The 18624-nt window shown below is 40.6% G+C and overlaps 1 protein-coding gene across 1 annotated transcript in view; it reads left to right on the top strand.

Moving 5' to 3' along the window:
- LOC117807151 (adhesion G protein-coupled receptor L3-like) overlaps positions 1–18624 on the top strand; it is a 309664-nt gene that overhangs the window by 108280 nt on the left and 182760 nt on the right. The window contains exon 4 of the mRNA XM_034676232.1: positions 5661–5874. Within this exon, the coding sequence (XP_034532123.1) occupies positions 5661–5874 (214 nt within the window). The remainder of the gene's footprint in view (positions 1–5660; positions 5875–18624) is intronic.

The following is an 18624-nucleotide window of genomic DNA, read 5'->3' as shown; positions in this document are numbered from 1 at the left end:
GCAGTCACGAATTTCCACAGTGATTCCAAGCCTCAAATTGGCCCGATGCACCACGAGACACTGTTTTATTGATGCTCTTCTCTCCGATGCTCTATCTGCAGAGTTCTTTGACAGTTCAGTTCCTGGATAATTTTGCACTCTGCGTAAAAGCCTTTGAGATTTCCCTTGCCTTGGGCCATATGTAAACGTAATTTACTTGGGAGAACAATTTGCCTGAACTGTTTCTCACTTCAAGATAAATAATCCCTCATGCATTATTGAAAATGCTATACTTTTTTTTTTATTCCCAGAGTCACAATTCACCAGGTCTTCCCCCTCGTAATGCAAAGTAGTCCTGCAAGCGCACTTATTTCATTGTTCGACCCCTTTAGAGAAGTCCTTTATTGCAAACCAGGAAATGGGTGTGACAAGCCCCCATTGGTCAAATAAAATAACAGTATCCAGATACACGCTCAAATTAATCACCAGATGGGGGGCTGAACTCATCTTGTGATTCACGGTAGAGAACGAGACATTTGATATATGTTGCATCAGCTCCCTCATCGTCTCCTCCCCTTTGTCTTCCATCGATCTTCCATTAATTCAATGAATGCCACTTCCCACATTTTTTTGTCTTTGTGAGCACAGATACTGAGCCTGTTTTTAAAGAACTCAAATATTTCATCGTCACATTCATTTCCTCTTTTTCTGGGAACATAATTGGCACTTTTCCAGACTCTCCGGCTGCCTCATTGAGAGAGCATTATTATTTATTGGGGAATTATCCACTGTGTCTGAGCTTAAACACTTAAGCCACAGCCTGAAAAATGATCTGACACCACGTTTCTCTTGTCGAGAGCTGTCACAAGTACCCGACATGTGCTTATCCGAGTGACTCTGGCCCCTTTCACTTGGACTTACTGTAATTACGTGTGGTGGTTGACCTTAACTCCTTCTGCCTGACATGTTTTCTTGAGGGATGAAACAGAATACACGCTCCCAGAGGCCCCCTGTTTTGTTACTAATGATGACTTTTAAATGTCATTGTTACTATGCTCCGTGTGCACTTCAATGCCCACTGGTTGTGAGAAGGTAATGACTCTTTTGCTCTGTATGACTGACTCAAGAATGGGCTCTGCTTTTTCGACAACCAAAGTTTCCCCTCTCTCACTACTGAACCCAAAAATCCAAACTCCAAAGCATTTCCCCCTCGGTGTCGGTTTTTAAAGGCTCTGCGGGGGAGCGACATTTTCCAAATGAACATTTCTCTCTCTGACCTTTCTGTTGCCCTTTTTGGTGAGTAATTACGTTTTTTGAAATATTCATCTGTGAGTTATGTCATTTGCGAGCATCCTGATGAATAACACTGCTCTGTGGTGTGGAAGTAATGAAAGCATCCAGCGTGACCCCAAACTACTTCTTCCTTTTTCTCCCCCCCCCCCCCACACACACATTTTCAGCTCCACAGTTGACAGAGGAATTATCCAGGGAGAATCTGCAGAGCAGGGGAAAAAGAGACACGCTGCTTGTGAAAACACAACAACTCTAAAGTATAATCTGTAGAGGGGAGATGAATTGGAAAGAACATGAAACTTAGATAAGACTTTCAATAAGACTATTCCGATTTTCAATAGCTCCATCAATGATGTGTTCAGGTACACAGCGATGCGTGGTAGCGGGGCATGATGCTGGCTCTTGCAACCGGAGGAATATGAGCCCTATCAATCACCGCCTCCGGGCACAAAAGTAATTACACCACAGTTGTTGACTAGCTGGGTAATCCGAGACATGGCAGGCATGCATTCGCATGCTTACATTAGGGGATTGCTGGTGCCCATGTTGACGGCATCATGCTCACCACTCTCTGATGTTTTTTTAATGCGGCTTTCGGGGACGCTGGCATGAATCGAACTCTTGTTCTTAAAGGATTCTAGGAGTCCGGGAATACATCTCAGCCTTTTCATTTCATAGCAAATTATCAAAGTAATCAAGATTCATGATATACAAAAGCATTTAAGTGACTTTTTGTGCTTTCTGAACTTGTCTGCTTAAAAAAGTAAAAGCATCGCACAAAAGCTTAAAGATAAATAATCAAAGCAAGATGCTCTTTTTCCTCCAAAGTAAATGAGCTGTCTGTCATTGATCGAAGTGCACCTGTCAAGTCATCCGGACTTTTGCCATTTCTCTGTGGTTGTCAGTTTCAGTAAAGTTTTGTGTGATCCAGACCGGTACTTTTCAAGGGGTGGAATAAAACTCACCATTAAGAGGAAGATAATTGATGGCTTTCACCAGAATTCAATGTGAGCTGACTCAATGGAAAGTGAGCTGAACTGTGATGAGGTTTGAATGGTTTATAAGACAAAATGAAGTGACTCTGTAATGAAGGGCTTCTTTTGTTATTTCTCCTCACCTTTGTGTTGTCACTTCTTCTTTTGTTAATCGTCAGGGAAAGATAAGAAGTGGTGCCTGGATGACATTTCAAAAATTGGAAATGTCAGAGATTGCGTGCCCTTACAGCAATGCAGTGTTCTGAACACCTGTGTCTGGATGAAATGATTGTTTTGCCATAAAGCTTAGGCCTCTATATCATTTATTTTGTATCACAAGTAAAATGCCAGGATGGTGTTGTAGCGAATCAATGTGGTAAAGAGAGAGCTGAGGCCAAAGGCAAAACTTTTGATTTACCGGTCGATCTCTGTTCCAACCCTTACCTGTGGTCATGAGCTTCGGGTAGTGACTGAAAGAATGACACACAAGCTGCTTAAATGAGTTTCCACCAAAAATTGTCTGTGATCAGCCGTAGAGACAGGGTCAGGAGCTCGGAGTAGAGCGGTTACTCCAACTCATCAAAATAAGCCAATTGAGTGGGTTTGGACATCTGATCAGGATGCCTTCAGGAAGGCTCCCTTTAGAGGTTTTCCTGGCATGTAAAAATGGAAGGGGACTCTGGGGTAGACCCAGAGCTAGCTGGAAGGATTATGTATCCCATCTGGCCTGGGAACGCCTCGGAATCCCCCAGGAGGAGCTGGAAACCGTTGCTCCGGAGAGGGTTGTCTGGGTCGCCTTGCTTAGCCTGATGCCACCGCAACCCAACTCGAGGCAAGAGGAAGATACAGGATGAATGGATAGAAAGATTGACATAAAATGCCCAGATAAAAGACATTTTGAGTATGATTTCAGGGTGTCACTATATAATTCATAATGAATATGGAGTGTCTCAAACCCTGAAACACTTATTTTAGATTGAAGATAGATCTCATCCTATATAAAAAACTGAAATGTCTTGTAAAATATTCAAAAAAAACAAGTCCAATTGAGGGCATTTCATTTTATCTAATACTCTTTGTAAGGATATAAATGTATTCAAAGCATATTAAGGTAATTATTAGATTTTTTTTCCTTGAATATGCACTACCCTTTGATACATTACAACATTTTAAATTGAATTGAAGCTCCTGTGGGGAGTTTTTAGCTAGTTATAAAAAAGACTGAAATCAATATTGATGCTCCTCTATGACTTAGAACAGCAGAATACACCAATGAGTGACTTTTTACAAAGTTTATTTTACATTTCACTGTTAAAAGACAGGCTTGAAACCGTTTTTCAAGGAACACTAATTACACATGTGCACGACAAAATCACTTTGTCCACAGGCACTCAACTCAAACTGAAAGTTCCTCTCAGCTTTTTTTTTTTTTTTTTAAGTTATATCTTTGGTCTTTTTGCCTTTATTTTATTGGACAGCTGAAGAGCGACCCCTGCAACGAGTACTGTAGCCTCTGTATGTGGGGCGCTTAGACTGCTAGGCCACCAACGCCCCAGTTCCTCTCAACTTTAAATGTAATCTTTATTTTAAACAGATACAGACTAACATGTTAGTCCAATATTTACTTTTCTTTTTTGCTCTGTTATCCTCTCCACCAGCACTCAAGGCCAAAACATATGGTTATTTAGCCACCAAGTTAGCTACTAGCTTACAATACGGCACATTGAGAGTATATTCAATTACCTTTTCTTTGCCATGAAGAAATGAAGCTGATGAGAAGTGTGAAAGCATTAAAGGCGTGAGCTGTAAAACCAAAACTAACAGCTTAAGGCTGCTAAAATGCTCTCTGGAGGGAAAATGGCACTTAGATGTTTGAAATCACAAAATCAACCATGACTTAGAAATCTTAACTCGGATAAAGAAACACTGCCAGGAAAATGCCATGCCATTAACACAGCTTTCAAGTAAAATGTAACTTCTTTAAGAGCATGATAATTAAATCTTTGTAATTGTGTCTTTGATGAACACGAGTGCAAAAAATGTAACTGAAAATGAACCATTACACATTTTAGACAGAGATGTAGTAGCTACAATTGTCATTAATAACCTCAAAAAAGCCAGAGGAATGAGGAGATTCCTGCATTTATCACAATCCATATTTCAAAATGTATTCAGTTTATGTCAGACAAAGTTATTTAAACGCAAGTTCCACTTACAAGCTCTTAACGGCTGAACGAATGTTCCTCTCAGTTTTTGTTATCCTGTATAAACACCTGATAAGAGTCTCAGAGAGTCCTCTGTGCATTTATTTAAGAAATGTTCTTTCATTTCTTGTTACCAAGCTAAATGTGCCCATAAATCATGATATTGATTTCAGTCCCCTATTCTCACATATGGAAACGCCCTGTCCCTTGTTTCTCCCTCTCTTTATATCTGTCCTCCCTGACGAATGTCTGCACTGCGCATCATCTCGTGGTGGCTCTCAAAGCTCAGACGCTCGGTCTGAAGGGATGTTTATAAAAATCTATAAGTGCCACAGTCCCTTCTGTTGTCACTCAGGCCAATGTTTATGTTTCTTGCCCATTTTTTATCCTCGCTATAAACACAGAACTCTTCCAGTCTGTTGTGCACATTGCCCCTGCTCGTGTGCAAAGTGTGAGCCTCCACAGACGTGGCGTGGGCGTGCGTGTGCCCGTGTCAAGGAGAGGGAAAACAGCAACCTCCGAACTGCTGCCACCAGCCCTCCCGGCCGATTTGGCTCTGTGGTAAACAGCAGATTTTTTTGCCAAGCTGACTTCTCGGCTTTGACTCCAAGCACTGTGAGCACCTTTTGACCCTCTGCCTCCTGCCTGCGTGTAGCTAACCAAAGTGCACTGTGTCACCTTAAGAGACAAAGCATAAAGCAGCTCTTATAATTTATAAAATCCACTCTTGAGGGAAATTGTTATGATTCATATCAGACATACTCTGCTCTGGTTTCTTCGTCTCCACGTCTCTAATTTCTCACTTGAATGCCCAAGTAATGAATGTTTATTTTCTCACCGCTGAATGCAAACACTGTGTCTATTTCCTTATGTTTGATCCATGTCAATCTTGTACTCTCTCTTTCCACAACCTCTTTGCCTATTGAGGGCCCCTGCGGTATTGCTCATCCTCCCACTCCAAACAACAAGCGTCCTGTCCGCCCACACTCTGTAGACCAGGGTGGACAACCTCATCTCATATGTCTCAGTGTGAGACCTTTAGATTGCACGTCCTCCCATCTGTTCCTGTGTTTTTTTCTTGTAGGAGTGCTCCAATTATTTTTTTTTAACCAAGATGAAGTTGTTGAAATCAAAGTGCAGCAATCGTTAAGCTAAAGTAGAAAAAGAAGGAATTAAAATAACTTGTTTTTTTCCTCTCTTCGCCTTGCAGCCTTCAGTCGAGCACCCATCCCAATGGCGGTGGTGAGGAGGGAGCTGTCGTGCGAGAGCTACCCCATCGAGCTGCGCTGCCCGGGCACTGATGTCATCATGATCGAGAGCGCAAACTATGGCCGCACCGACGACAAGATCTGCGACGCAGACCCAGCGCAGATGGAGAACACCCGGTGTTACCTACCAGACGCGTACAAGATCATGTCTCAAAGGTAAGAAAAATGTTGTGTTGTTTAAGGAAAAGGTCCCCTTTTTATTCCAACATCTCAACTAGCTTTTTTTTTGCTTTATACAGGACCTGAGAAACGAAATTTCGTTCCAAATCATGCGACAGCTTGTATTGGTATGACAATAAACAACCTTGAACAGCTTGGGTTTCTCTAATTCTGGGAGGGCACAACACTTAGCTCTGTAGCAGTTTGAAAAAATCAACACCACTTGAAAATCAGTGCTAACATGCTTGACTTTTAATTAGAGTAAAGAAACAAGTCAGTTCATCTTCTTAGCCTCAACCTGAAACTTTTTTTTCCCAAATATTGAATGTTGTATGTGACAAACAAATCAAAACAGCCATTTTTATAACACTTACAGATTGATGAGCTTGATTGCAAACTAGTAAAAGCACTTAGTAACTGAATGTTTGCCCCACATGTACTTTCCACAAGTTCATCAAAAGCTGGTTAAAGTTCCTATTCATGATTATTTGGTTACATTTTGTCTTAAATTGATGATTCCTTCAATCAAACAAGCACTCCACAATATTATTTACTGAGTAGCACACCACCACTTTCTATTAACGCATGATTATGACCTAATGAGGGCCAAAAGCTGTTAAAAATGTGGCATCGCTGGACTGGTCCCTGTTGCTGTGTATCCATCATGCTTTACAGAGTGAAGCGGTTGCTTGTATGTTTGAGCGCCATCCTCAAAGTAAAAGACTGTAACGTAAAATACCTCTTTCTATATCTTATTCTGGTTTATTGGTCACACCAATGTAAAGGACACATCTTGCTTTTTAGATGACAAGAAGCTATAAAAGAGCATCTTATACACCAAACTATATGGAAACTTCACTTGAGTAGCTGTGTTTGTTAAGAAATCTTGAGGAAGGTAAATATTACTCATCCCCCGACCCAACCCATTCAAAAATGAACAAAAATGCAATCCCAACAAAGTCCCATTCAAAATGTTAAATGAAAAGAGCTGCTCTCCCTCCAAAGAAGTCCCATTCAACATGCAAATAAAAAAGTATCTTCTTGCATGAAATCAGGTTGTTTTAGTCAGGATTATGCTAAAATATATTTTCCCCAACTATATATAAGTTCCCTATTAAGAGCCAACCTTCAATTTAATAAATTCCTGGTTTATTCCCGTTAATTCCCATGGAAAGTTTCCAACCTCGAAAATTCCCTGAATTTTGCAACCCTATGCGTCAATGATTTGTCTCAAGTGAAGTGTTTGTGAAAAATTTGAGGATTGGCCTTTGAGAGTAGCAAAAGAAAAAGAAAATGAAAACCTTGATAGATAGGTAAGATCTTATTAAAAAAAAGCTCTTATTTTGGCAGGTGAGTGATTTGGATACAGCTTCCTGTTATAGTGTTATCAGTTAACTGGGTCAATAATCCCATCATGCCACTAAAACAGTTCATGAAAACATCTCCATACCTATCTTAAAGCGTATAAATAAGCTTGGAAATTAATTTTATTTTGAAAGGATGTGAACACATAATCAGTTATCTGTCTAAATTAAATTGTGCCAAACAGATTTCCAGCCTTATCTGAGTATTCTTTTTGGAGTTATGACCCTGTTGTGCAGAAACCGGGACATGGAGACCTATTTGTCAGTGCAGACAGAGTATAGTCCTACTGTGCTTTGGCTTTTTGCAGTGCATAATGGATTGGGAACATTAAGGTAATATATATACAAGATTCAGGGTTTTAAGCAAGTGGTCTGGATTGAAAAAGTAGATCTCAAAGCCGGTGTATGTATCGTCCATCTGGGTTCTTTGGTTGACTTATTGCAGCACTTAAAAGGGATGAACTTGATCTAAATTGCCTCTCTGCGTTAACGTTTGTGTGCCTCTTTTTTATATCCAGAAGCTTTGGTTCCACACAGGACGGACCGCTTTGAGACTACTAATGGACCTCTGGGCTTTATCAAACAATTGCTTTTGGCCTTTTTAGTCTGGTTCCACAGAGTTCAGATAATCAGCTGTGTGAAAAGCAGCTGATGGCAAAAAAGAGGTGGTTTGAAACATGTTGCAGGATAATTGATGCACCCTGTAGCTCCCCTTGTTCTCCGGCCGCCCACTCAGACTAAAAATCCCTGCAAGAATGAATCAACGGGTCCTGCTACTGTCAAGAACACAAAACTAACAAAGTACCAGGGAAAAGCAAGTCTTCTTAGCACCACGTCGCTACTGGGGGCGTTTTTTTAAGGATGCTCCAAACTAACTTCAACCCGATCCAGCAACATGGCATTTTGTCTTGGGAGAGGAAGTTGCAGAGTTGATGAAAGGTGTAGGCGGTACTGATTGAGAGCGTGTGGTGAGGCTGGGTGCCAAAGTAGGGACGGGGTATGAGAGGATTCAAGGATGTTTGTGGCTGTAGCAACACCAGCTACACATTAGCATGCGGTGGTTAGCACAACAAACAAACGCCACCCCCGACTTTTTCATTGTGGAGCTGTCAGAGCCGTTGCCTAGCACCTGGGGCTAAGCTCATTAGGGTTAAAAAGAGAACAGAAACAAGCAATTTGAGCTGAAAAAGCCTTTAAAGACATCAGATGGGGCCGGGGTTAGAGCCATGACACATTTTGCTCTTTGTAGGATTTTTGCAAGGACACACAAAACATGGCACTACAAACATTGTCGGATTATGATAATTGTCGCAGTAAATTTCCAGCTTTGCTTTCTATTTTTAAATCCCAATTAACCTGCTTTGATCCCATTTGTAGCCTGTAAGCTAACACTGAAACAGTTCTGAAACAATTGTTAAATGAAACAAAAATAATCATGTTTTCCTTCAGCACCTTACCTTCTCTATTACCTCATTATTAGTGGATAAACAAGCCCAATCTTTCATTAATGTTTCAGCTCTTTTCCTCCCTCCTCTCATACTTTCCGTCTACTTTCTCTCCAGTCTATTGATTATTCACTATGTTTCCACAGGAAAACAACCCAAACAATGTAATAGTGTGATTAAAGCATTTACTTGCTTCGCAGTAACCTGATTTCCCCAATAATTGTGGTTTCCATGAGCTGCTTGATTACAGGGCTGGAACAATATGTTGCAGTCAACAGAAAAACCAAACGGGAGGCAGAAAATGGTTGGATTCGTTGGAGTTTGTAATTCCTTGAGTCGGAGATTTGCATAAGTGCTTCTGCTTGCTGCACCGTTGCTTTGTAGAGACACTTTTACCTAAATCAATGCTGTTGTGTTAAGATTGATACCAATGCCTGTGTTTGAGAGTTTTTTAACAAAATAACATAAAAGATACGGGAAGTTGTGGCTCAGAGGTAAAGCGGGTTGCCCACCAATCAATAGATCAGTGGTTCAATCCACTTTTTCAAAATAGTTATAAAACCATATTAACAATGTAGAGCAATATATGCCTTAGTCTTCCACAGCGGTGACTGGTCTGTTGCCACCCATCTAACAAGCACTGTAGTTAACTTCTTCTGTTTAGTTTATAGTTCATAGTTCAACAATCTAGACCAGGGGTTCCCAAAGTGTGGGTCGGGACCCCCTGGGGGCAAGACACAAATGGGGAGTCGTGAGATGTCTTCCAGTATGTTTTTTTTTAAATGATCTAAAAATATTACATTTTACCCATTATAGCAAAAAATATAGACAAAAATAGTAGCTAACCTTGAAATAAAACCTTGAAAATAGAAAATGTAATGAGTTTTCTGCCTTTCTTTTTGCCAGATGACTCCTAAGTTTAGGGTTAGTGAACGGTTAATTATCAAAAGCATCAGTAGCAGTAGGTTAATTCATAGCAGCACAGGAAACACTGCCATATGCTCATACAGGTAGACTAATTTTCTGAAGACCAGCTAAATGAAGCCACATTAAATCACTTTGAGGGACAGTGGGGGTCGCGAGTCTTTGGCACCTATATTTTGGGGGTCGCAGGCTGAAACGTTTGCGAACCCTTGCTCTAGCCAGGTGCTCAGCCAGCTTTTGTGATGCCAGCTGACATCGGTCATATAAAAGAACAAATATAAAAATATTATATATACATACTGTGCCTGACAATTGTGGTTCTGAATGGTAGAAGTATCCCTTGTTGATGTGTTTTGAAAGTATTACTGGAGATGAGTCCACTCAATCCACAAATAACCTCTCATTTGAAGGATGTAACAGCTGAGCTATCTCCATACTAATTCCAAGCAGGTGTTGAGTGATTTTTTGTCTTTAATCTGCAAATATAACTAAATTAAGTGTTCAAAAAAAAAAAAAAAAAAGCCAGTGTGCATGCTCAAAGTCACTTGATGATGTTTACAATGCACAATGGAAATCGGGGCTTCACTCACAGCTGCAAACAAATGAGAAAAGTGATGATCATTTTTGAAAATGAGCCCCTGAAAGATGCTAGAAAATAAATATGAAATGTTTAGAGACCTCTTTGGGGAGTTTGCTCGGCAGCAGATACTAAAATGAGTTTTGATTGATCTCTGATGAGGATATTTTAATTTCTTATCTTCTGTAAAATGCTTGATTTCTTGTTTTATCCTTACTAAAACTCAATATTTATAATTTAGGATATGAGATTAAGCAAGAGTAATTTAAAGAAACACTGGCAACTAACCTAATCTGATTATGTTTTACTACAATTACAATTCAACGCGTGTTAAATTGTAAAATCTACTTGTCATTCTCATGCATACCCTGATATTATTTTCCTCCTGGTGGACTTAGGCCTTGTTTTTCCCCCCTTTAGCCTGTGCACCACCTGCCTCTCCTGCTGGCACCAGTTAAGTCCTGCTGATTGGCAAGCACGCTGGTTAGCATTCACATCCCGTCTGAAGAAGAGCCACGCTGCTGCTTCTGCTGCCGCTGCCGGCTTAGTCGGTGTGTGCCAGGCTCGCATCCATCACAGCCAAATGCCCAGCCGTGTCACCGGCTCTCGCTAGCTGTCGATATACATTTCAGGCTGCTCTGTCCCCCCCTGCTCCCCCTTTCACCGCCACCTTTAAGCGCGCTCCATTGATATTCCGCCATCAAACCCTGGCGCTACCTTCCCCCAGTTAAGCTCACTTATAAAGGTGTACACTTGGCTCCTTCTTGGTTCCATTAAAGTCTTTTAAGCGAGCACTAATAGCACCCTGCACCTGAGTGATAGCGCGCCACTGAGCTTGTGAGTGCTGTAATGCATCTCAAAATGAAGGTTGTCGCACGCCATGCTGTGACAGGGTGAAATGAATGGCTCTCTTTCATTAGCCATTCCTCTCTTCCGTGCGTGAGGAGCCACAGCCTCTGGATAAACATGTCACCCATAGGTGGTGCAAGCTAGATGGAGGCTAATGATGCTAATTGAAACATGCTAGCAAGGATTCATTTAGCACAATTTGAGGCTATTTGCATACTACGGCAGGGGAGTTTTCAGCAATCATTGCTGCTCCCTTGTGGGTTATTTTTGGAGCGTATTGTTTGGGAGCTCTGTTGTGTACATGTTGTTCCATTTCCCACTGTGTGAAACCACAAGAGATGCCGAGGACTTGTGCTATCAAACAACACTGACCCTTTTCTCATCAGAGCCCCAGTATCTCTCTTTTCCCTTCTTTTTTTTTTTTCTCCACTGCTCCCCTTTTTCCTTTTTCCCCAAGGTGGTGTGGCCTTCACGGCCAGTAATTACAGGCTATATCAAAGCTATATATCACCTTATATCTCAGTAGACCTCAGCAGACACCTTAAGGGACAGCTGATAGCATTGTGGCAGACTTGTGCGTGACCCTTGAAGGAGAAAAGCAGGTCAGAAAGGAGCAAACCCCTCCCCGCTTACAAACACACACATGCACAATCTTGTCCAGACTCTCCTTTTTCTTTTACTCTCTCAGGGATTCTTTCCACTGCTTTGTCACCCCACCTTTCATTTCAAGGAACAAAGATGACAAAACATCTTTTTTTTTTTTTTTTTTTTTTACCTTTGTTGCATTTTGTGCTAATGCACTAATGATGAAGGTTAATAGATATCACAGCTTGATGAGTCTCTCGAGGAAGATGAAACTAAATTAGCGCATCCTGTGATTTCAACCTGCTGCCCTTGTGACAGCTGACATTTGACAACCTTCATGTTAATGATGTTTATACCAGAAAAAAAACCACAGACTCCATTATTTACTCGCCACACTTAGGCTGAAATGCCGGAGACAAACGCCTCCCCCTCCCCGTCAGGATGAAAACATTTGCTGACAGAGGGACAAGAATGATTGAGGGATAAGGAGAGGGAAAGCAGATGGGAGGATCCTTCCTCCTTTGCAGATGATCTCTCCCATACGTTCCCGTTCTCATTATCCTTGGCTTTTTGACCTTATTTCAGAGTTGAAGGATTTGATGAGATATTTGTTTTAGCAGGAGAGTAGGATTAAGGGAAGAATCCCCTCCAGTTCTTTTGCCCATCTTCATTTAAATCCCCTCATCTCGAGCAGGATGTTACGGGTTTTCTGGGAAGTGGAGACGAATTGTGATTCATGCATATCCCCATCGCCAAAAAATACTGAGAAATGGAAGTCAGAGGGAAGTTTAGCGAGACACAGATACTTTTTTTCATAACTCCTATCTACTTAAAATCTTTGTTTATAATAAAAGTGGAAAAAGCATTATTATTGAAGCAAGAAAATGACTTAGTGAATCAGACTATCTTAGATATATATCAGTATACCCAGCACAAACATTTTACCTGTAATTCACAACAGCTTAATACACAAAGACACGCCGACCCATCCTCACATGCCCTCTGCTCCAACAATGGATATGAGAATATTACAGCGTGACCATCTGTTTCATATTCTCCCATATATCCCTTAGCTTGCTTTGAATTTAAATTTTTGTTTTGCTTTAATGCATCTAGAATACCTTATTTCACCCTGTAGATGCTTCGTAACTTTGATAAAAGAACAAACCTTTCATCATCACATTGAGACAGCACATCAGAGACAGGCTTTGTCTGTAATAACATACTCATTCAGGACTTCTCCTCCCGACCTGGAGCTTTCTGTAGAGGATTGAGCTCGTCAGCACCAACAATACCCCGCTGTCAATAAGTCCTCCCTGTCACGCCAGATGCTAATAATGACGTCATCGCTGTCAAGTAATCAAACACACTCTAGTGAGGGAGAATGCAAAGTGAATAGGTGTGAATTAGAATCCTGACAGGGTGAGCGACTGTTCTCTATACATTATCCCCTTCATTACTTTGCAGCCAGCTGTAAACATAACAAATTGACACAACAGAATTAATTAAAGATGATTTTATTGATATCCACTCCCATCACACCTGGGAGGGAAATCCATCACTCATTATAAAACCCCTCTGTAAAGTAGCCCTGAGTGTTAAGAAAGGCGCTTTTAAGTAAAATATATTATTATTATTATTATATCATTAAAACAGATTCAAGATTTCAAATATGAACATTTCTGGTGACACCATTTTCTTTGCACTGCAATGCATGATGGTATACAGCAAGGTTGTATGTAACTTTTCACAATTCAACGTAGGATACAATGAGTCCACTAAATACTGTAGGGTATAAACCATAGACTGTATAAATAATGGACGTAGTATCCGTGACGTCAACCATCAGCTCCTGAGCACTGTTTTGAAGCCAATCAAAGGCGGCAGCCATATTGGAAATGCGGAACTAAACCAGGCATGGTGTGACATAAAGAGGCGGGGTTTGAGCCTCCTAGCCAACAGTTATGTGTTCCCGACCAGGAGTCAAGTCAGCCATGTCCATATTTAGACAAAAACTTGTAATCTTAATATCTTCTTAACCGTAGCATTAGAAAAAAATTCACCCCCCCCTACAGTGTGTGCCGATAGAGGAATTAGCTACGAAGAGCCAAGCCATTTTTTAAACCAGGTTGTAAACATGTTTATTAATGCTGCAAAGATCGTCTTTTTTAAATTGGTGTGCATGTAGTTTCCAGTGTTTCTGCAGCCAGCCTCAAGCGGATTCTCGATGAATTGCAGTTGATAACACTTCTGCATGGGCTTCATAGTTTGAGACCGAAGGTTGCCGCTTGGTATAAACTCTCTCTCACAATTTGGACAGCTCTACAAAATATAAAATTCCCTTTATAGTGCACTATATAGAGGGTGAGTAGTGGGTGATTTGGGACACAACCACAGTGTCATCTCATACAAAACAAATACATTATAATATTGTACTATAACAAAAGATATAGCTGCCAAATTGATAGTTTTTGAGAATTTTAAAGGTCTCCTGTAATGCTAAAAAATACTCATGATGTCATCAGGGTATTTTTTTCAACAGATGGCCTACATTATGAACTACATGTGTGGGGTTTGACACAAATAGACATGATGAAGACAAAGGGGGTCTATTAAACAATCAAGTTGCATTATGCGAAATGAAGGATTTTGTTATTCTCAGGTAGAATACTGACACGTCTCATACACACATAAGGTACGCTTTAACACCAGCATGACTTACAATGAGCTCTTCACTAACTATAATGTAAACACATCCACAGTAATATTGACACACATACAGATAAACAGCTGTAATTAGATAAGGTGAAAGACTGATCAAGTCTCTTGGGACGGCAGTCAGTGGCGATGGATGGTCCAAACACTACAGGCTGTTTACCCAAGAGACCAGGGTTTGAGTCCTGTGTGAAACATTTTAAGTGCTTTGTTATTGACTATTAACCCTACCCTATAATGTTTCCCCAAACTATAATTGTTCAGTTTTTAAGTGTTATAACCTGAGCCACAGGAGACTGTGTTTTGCACAGGGAAAAAAAGCAACCATGTGCATCTGTAAGACACACGACAGACACTACCCGTGGTGTCAGTTTACCATTCACAAGGAGCGTTTTTGCTCTTCATTCACAACTACTTTTTAAATCTGTGCAATGCTTAGCTCTTATTGTGCCTGCATACATATTCATACCCAAGCCTTGAATCCTTAATAAACTCCTTAATAAAAGCAAATAGAAAGCAGCCATTGACATTAAGGCAGAGCTTATCGGGCTGACCAGACGTGAGAGTAACGGCATCATTGTTCATTCATAACCTCGAAAGACCCGTCTGAAGTGGGCTCCTTGTCCTAAGTCGACGTATGCATAAACATTTAACTCCCCAAACAATGAGCTGTCAGATGAATTAATGCATGACTTTAATGTTTGAAGTGCAAATACCACGCAGGTTCTGCTTTGAATTAGAGAGCCTTGAGATAAAGGGGGATGCGTGGTACTTAATTATATGAGATGATCACTTCCTCTGCAGCTTTTTGGACACAAACAATGAAAATCATACATTTAAATGTGTACACTTTGTTGTAACAGCACTACACACATTTTGCATTGTTTTGAATGCACTTCACTGCATTACCCACCAGCCTTTTCTGTGCATGCAGACACTACTTGCCTACTCTTGGTTACAGGCTGTTTTTCTATGACACAATTATATGTTGAGCACCTGACAATTACCGAACAAAAACATGACCGATGAAGGCAGCGAGGGGGACAACTGCCTGTTGTATTAGTTTGAACAAATAGAGAATGGTGGGTGGTGTTTTTGCAGCCAGCATTAATATGCAAAAGCGCATTAATAAAAGCTGTGACAGGAAAGGAAGATAAAGACTCCCTTTTTCAGCTATAAAGCAAACATCCAAAGTAATAAACACATTTCAAAGTTCTGTGGATTACTTGATAAGAATTTAAACCGCCTTTCCATCTGTGCATGTTTTGCCTCCCGCCCTTACGTAACCCTCTTTCCATAAAGACTTAAATCAAAGAGATTTATTTCTCCCAGATTCTGCTCTTCTTTTCCCGCATTGGACGACATCACCTGACATTCATTATTCTGTCTCATTCTTCAGCCCCGTCCTGACTCCAATCTTGTCTGATAGGAACCTGCAGCATTCAATTCCACCCAATTAGTTGGTGTAAATTTCAAGCTGGCAGCCCATATTGTCAGACCTGGTCTCCAGACGTGGCCGTACAAGACTCTGCAGTGATTAGTTGGAAAAGGAAGGGTTGGGAAATGGGAAATGTTTCAGGACTTGTCCCAATATGGAAGAGGTGGTTGCTCTCAGGAGGTAAAATAATTGATCCCAACCAAGCCAGTGGTTTGACTCGCCTGTAATGGCGTCCATTTTTGGATTCTGAGCTGAATGCCCCACAGATTTTGTTATGTCCCCATAAGTTGAGTGCTTCTCCAACAAATCAGGAAGTTTTGGAGTTTTTCACAAAATGAAAAGGGCTCTCACTGCCCTTAATATCATCCTCAGGAAGCTTTAGTCTGGTCATGGGATCTCTTGGTGTCGGATTAATAGCCGTCACAGCGGTGGCTCACTAAACATGGGGTTTAGCCTCAGTCCATTTGTCAGCGAGGGGAGTGAGTTTCACTTGGATGAGTGCAAACAGTAAAGAAAGGGCTAATTCAGACAGGAGCAGGTGGTTAGTCAGAGTCCAGGGAGCCGACTGGGCCTTTTTTTCCCTTCCCTCTATCTTTCTGATATTTGCCCTTCTCTGCGCTCCATAGTCTTTCATCCTCCTTCTTCTAGTTTTCTGCTTCTTCTCTTCTTTTTTTTTTAATTGGCAGGTGGGAGTAGGCAACAGACACATTTGATGTCTACTGCTCTATCTCCTTCCTTCTGCCCCCAAGCACTGAATCCATTTTTTTCTTCCTTTACAGAGAGGGCATGCAACTTCTACTGACCTTTTTAACAACTTTCCCGGCTATTCATCATCTCTCCCCCAAGATAACAAAACAACATCCTTTCATGCTGATCCATGGCTGATTTTTGGAAAACAGTTTTGTGGCGTTCACCCCTTTAGTCTACCAATTTTCTAGAAAAAACATTTGCCCTAGGATGGCTTTCTTTCAGATAAACATCTGCAGTTGTCAAGACAGTGTATTACCAGAGGAAGTTATCATAGGAATGGACTCAGGTTGATGGATTAGGAGCTAACCATGGGTAAATTGTAAGGTTGATTCATGCCTTTGAACATTACACTCTTTAACCAACATAGGATTGTTATTTTGGTTTCTTTGGCTATTTAGAATTCAAAATGGTAGAAAAAACAAAACAAAATTCTGACTAGTGCTGCTTTTTAAAATGATTTCTTGAACAAGTAATGACATATAAACCAACATTAAAATCCTATTTTGCCTGATTATTTCAACAATTTAGACCAAGCAGCAGCCTCCAGTGTTGAAAAATATCCCTGTCAGAGATGGTTGGGGCCCAGTAGTTACTCTGGGTTACCTCACATCTGTGCTCGGCACCTGTCATAATTTCCTGAATGCCAAGATGTGGTTTTTGCCACAGTTGTTAACAGGCAGAGGTGAAATGTGCCGGACCACCTTTGATTTGATATGTTGTGTGGGATCAGGTTGACCCTGGCTTCGCTTTTCTTCTTGAGAATTTATCACTGTTGTTATAGACCAATCAGAGTCAAGAATTTAACACCGCTTGATAATAAGTAAGAAAGCTGGGTAATAATTCAGAGTTAGCACTCTTTGTTAAACTTAAAGTTCCATTATCAAATCAATAAACAATCTCTTATGTTTTTTGTTACCACCAGTCTTCTTTCTGTATCCTTAAAAGAAGTTACCAGAAGCTACAGCTGTGTGAGTCATCACCTCCCTTTCAACTCATCTGGCAAAACTAGCGTTGCATTTACAATCGCTGTGATGCATTTTAAACAGCAGTATAATGTTATGCAGCAGGATTATGATTGTAATAGTTTTGATTAAATTTGATAGGGGAGAGAGGAGGCAATTTATCTTTTGAGAGAAAAAAAATCAACAACTGTTTGGATGGCCATGTAAACAGGATTATTGTGGAATTGTCTGTTTATGCAATCATATAAACAGCTTAAACAAACTGCTTCAGCCTTGGTTTTGGCAGCAGTGGTGCTATCGCTGCATATAAAAGTAAGCCTGTCTAATTGGATCCAACCTTATTAATCACTTAAATGAAACAAAGGCAAACATTAAAATATTGTAATACATAATTCATTTAATTTACTGCAGTCAGACTGCGACTATGGAGCGTTGTGTTACCAAATAAAACTTTCAGTGTCTCTTCAAAGACGTAGGCAAGACAAAGTACCTTCCATTGGTGCTATGGAATTACACCTGCCACTGTGAGCCAAAAGACTACAAAGTAACCACCCAGTGCACTTTTCTTCTCTAATGGTGGAGGATGAATGACATTAAAAAGGTGGCTGGCTGGGTAGACCATCTTTTAGCACCATATACCCCTTGTCTTTATTATATTTACCTCCACCAACATGTGTTTTCATAGCTTTGCTTACAGTTCGTTAAAGACATAATGACATTGCTGAACATGATCCAGGGCTGGGTATCAAAGTGATAAAATCTCCATGTCCCATTGGTAACACTAACTGGCTAACAGAGAAGAAAGTCTTGGACAGGATGTTCATTATTGCTTTACATGTTAATCACAGGCTACAGCAGTAGCCCTTGAAAACTGATCATTGCTCACTAAGGCTTAGCCATTGTCAGACGACAGCCAATGGGTCCCAAAATTGTGAAATTTTAAATGTCATTGCACCAACTCCCCCACCAAAACGCCTCCAGTATACCCGTTCATTCTTGTTTCTCCTGGACGATATTAACACCAGATCTTGTTTTTCCAATGTAATGACTATCAGCGGTTTAACACATCCAAAATAACTTCAGTGAATCATGTTTTTCTTTGATCTGGTATCACCATTTTGCCTAGGCTTCATCTTTT

Source organism: Notolabrus celidotus, chromosome 23 (assembly GCF_009762535.1).
Source record: "Notolabrus celidotus isolate fNotCel1 chromosome 23, fNotCel1.pri, whole genome shotgun sequence".
Taxonomy (NCBI): Eukaryota; Metazoa; Chordata; class Actinopteri; order Labriformes; family Labridae; genus Notolabrus; species Notolabrus celidotus.
Note: the sequence above shows the minus strand (reverse complement) of the source record. Positions and strands in the feature narration are given on the sequence as shown.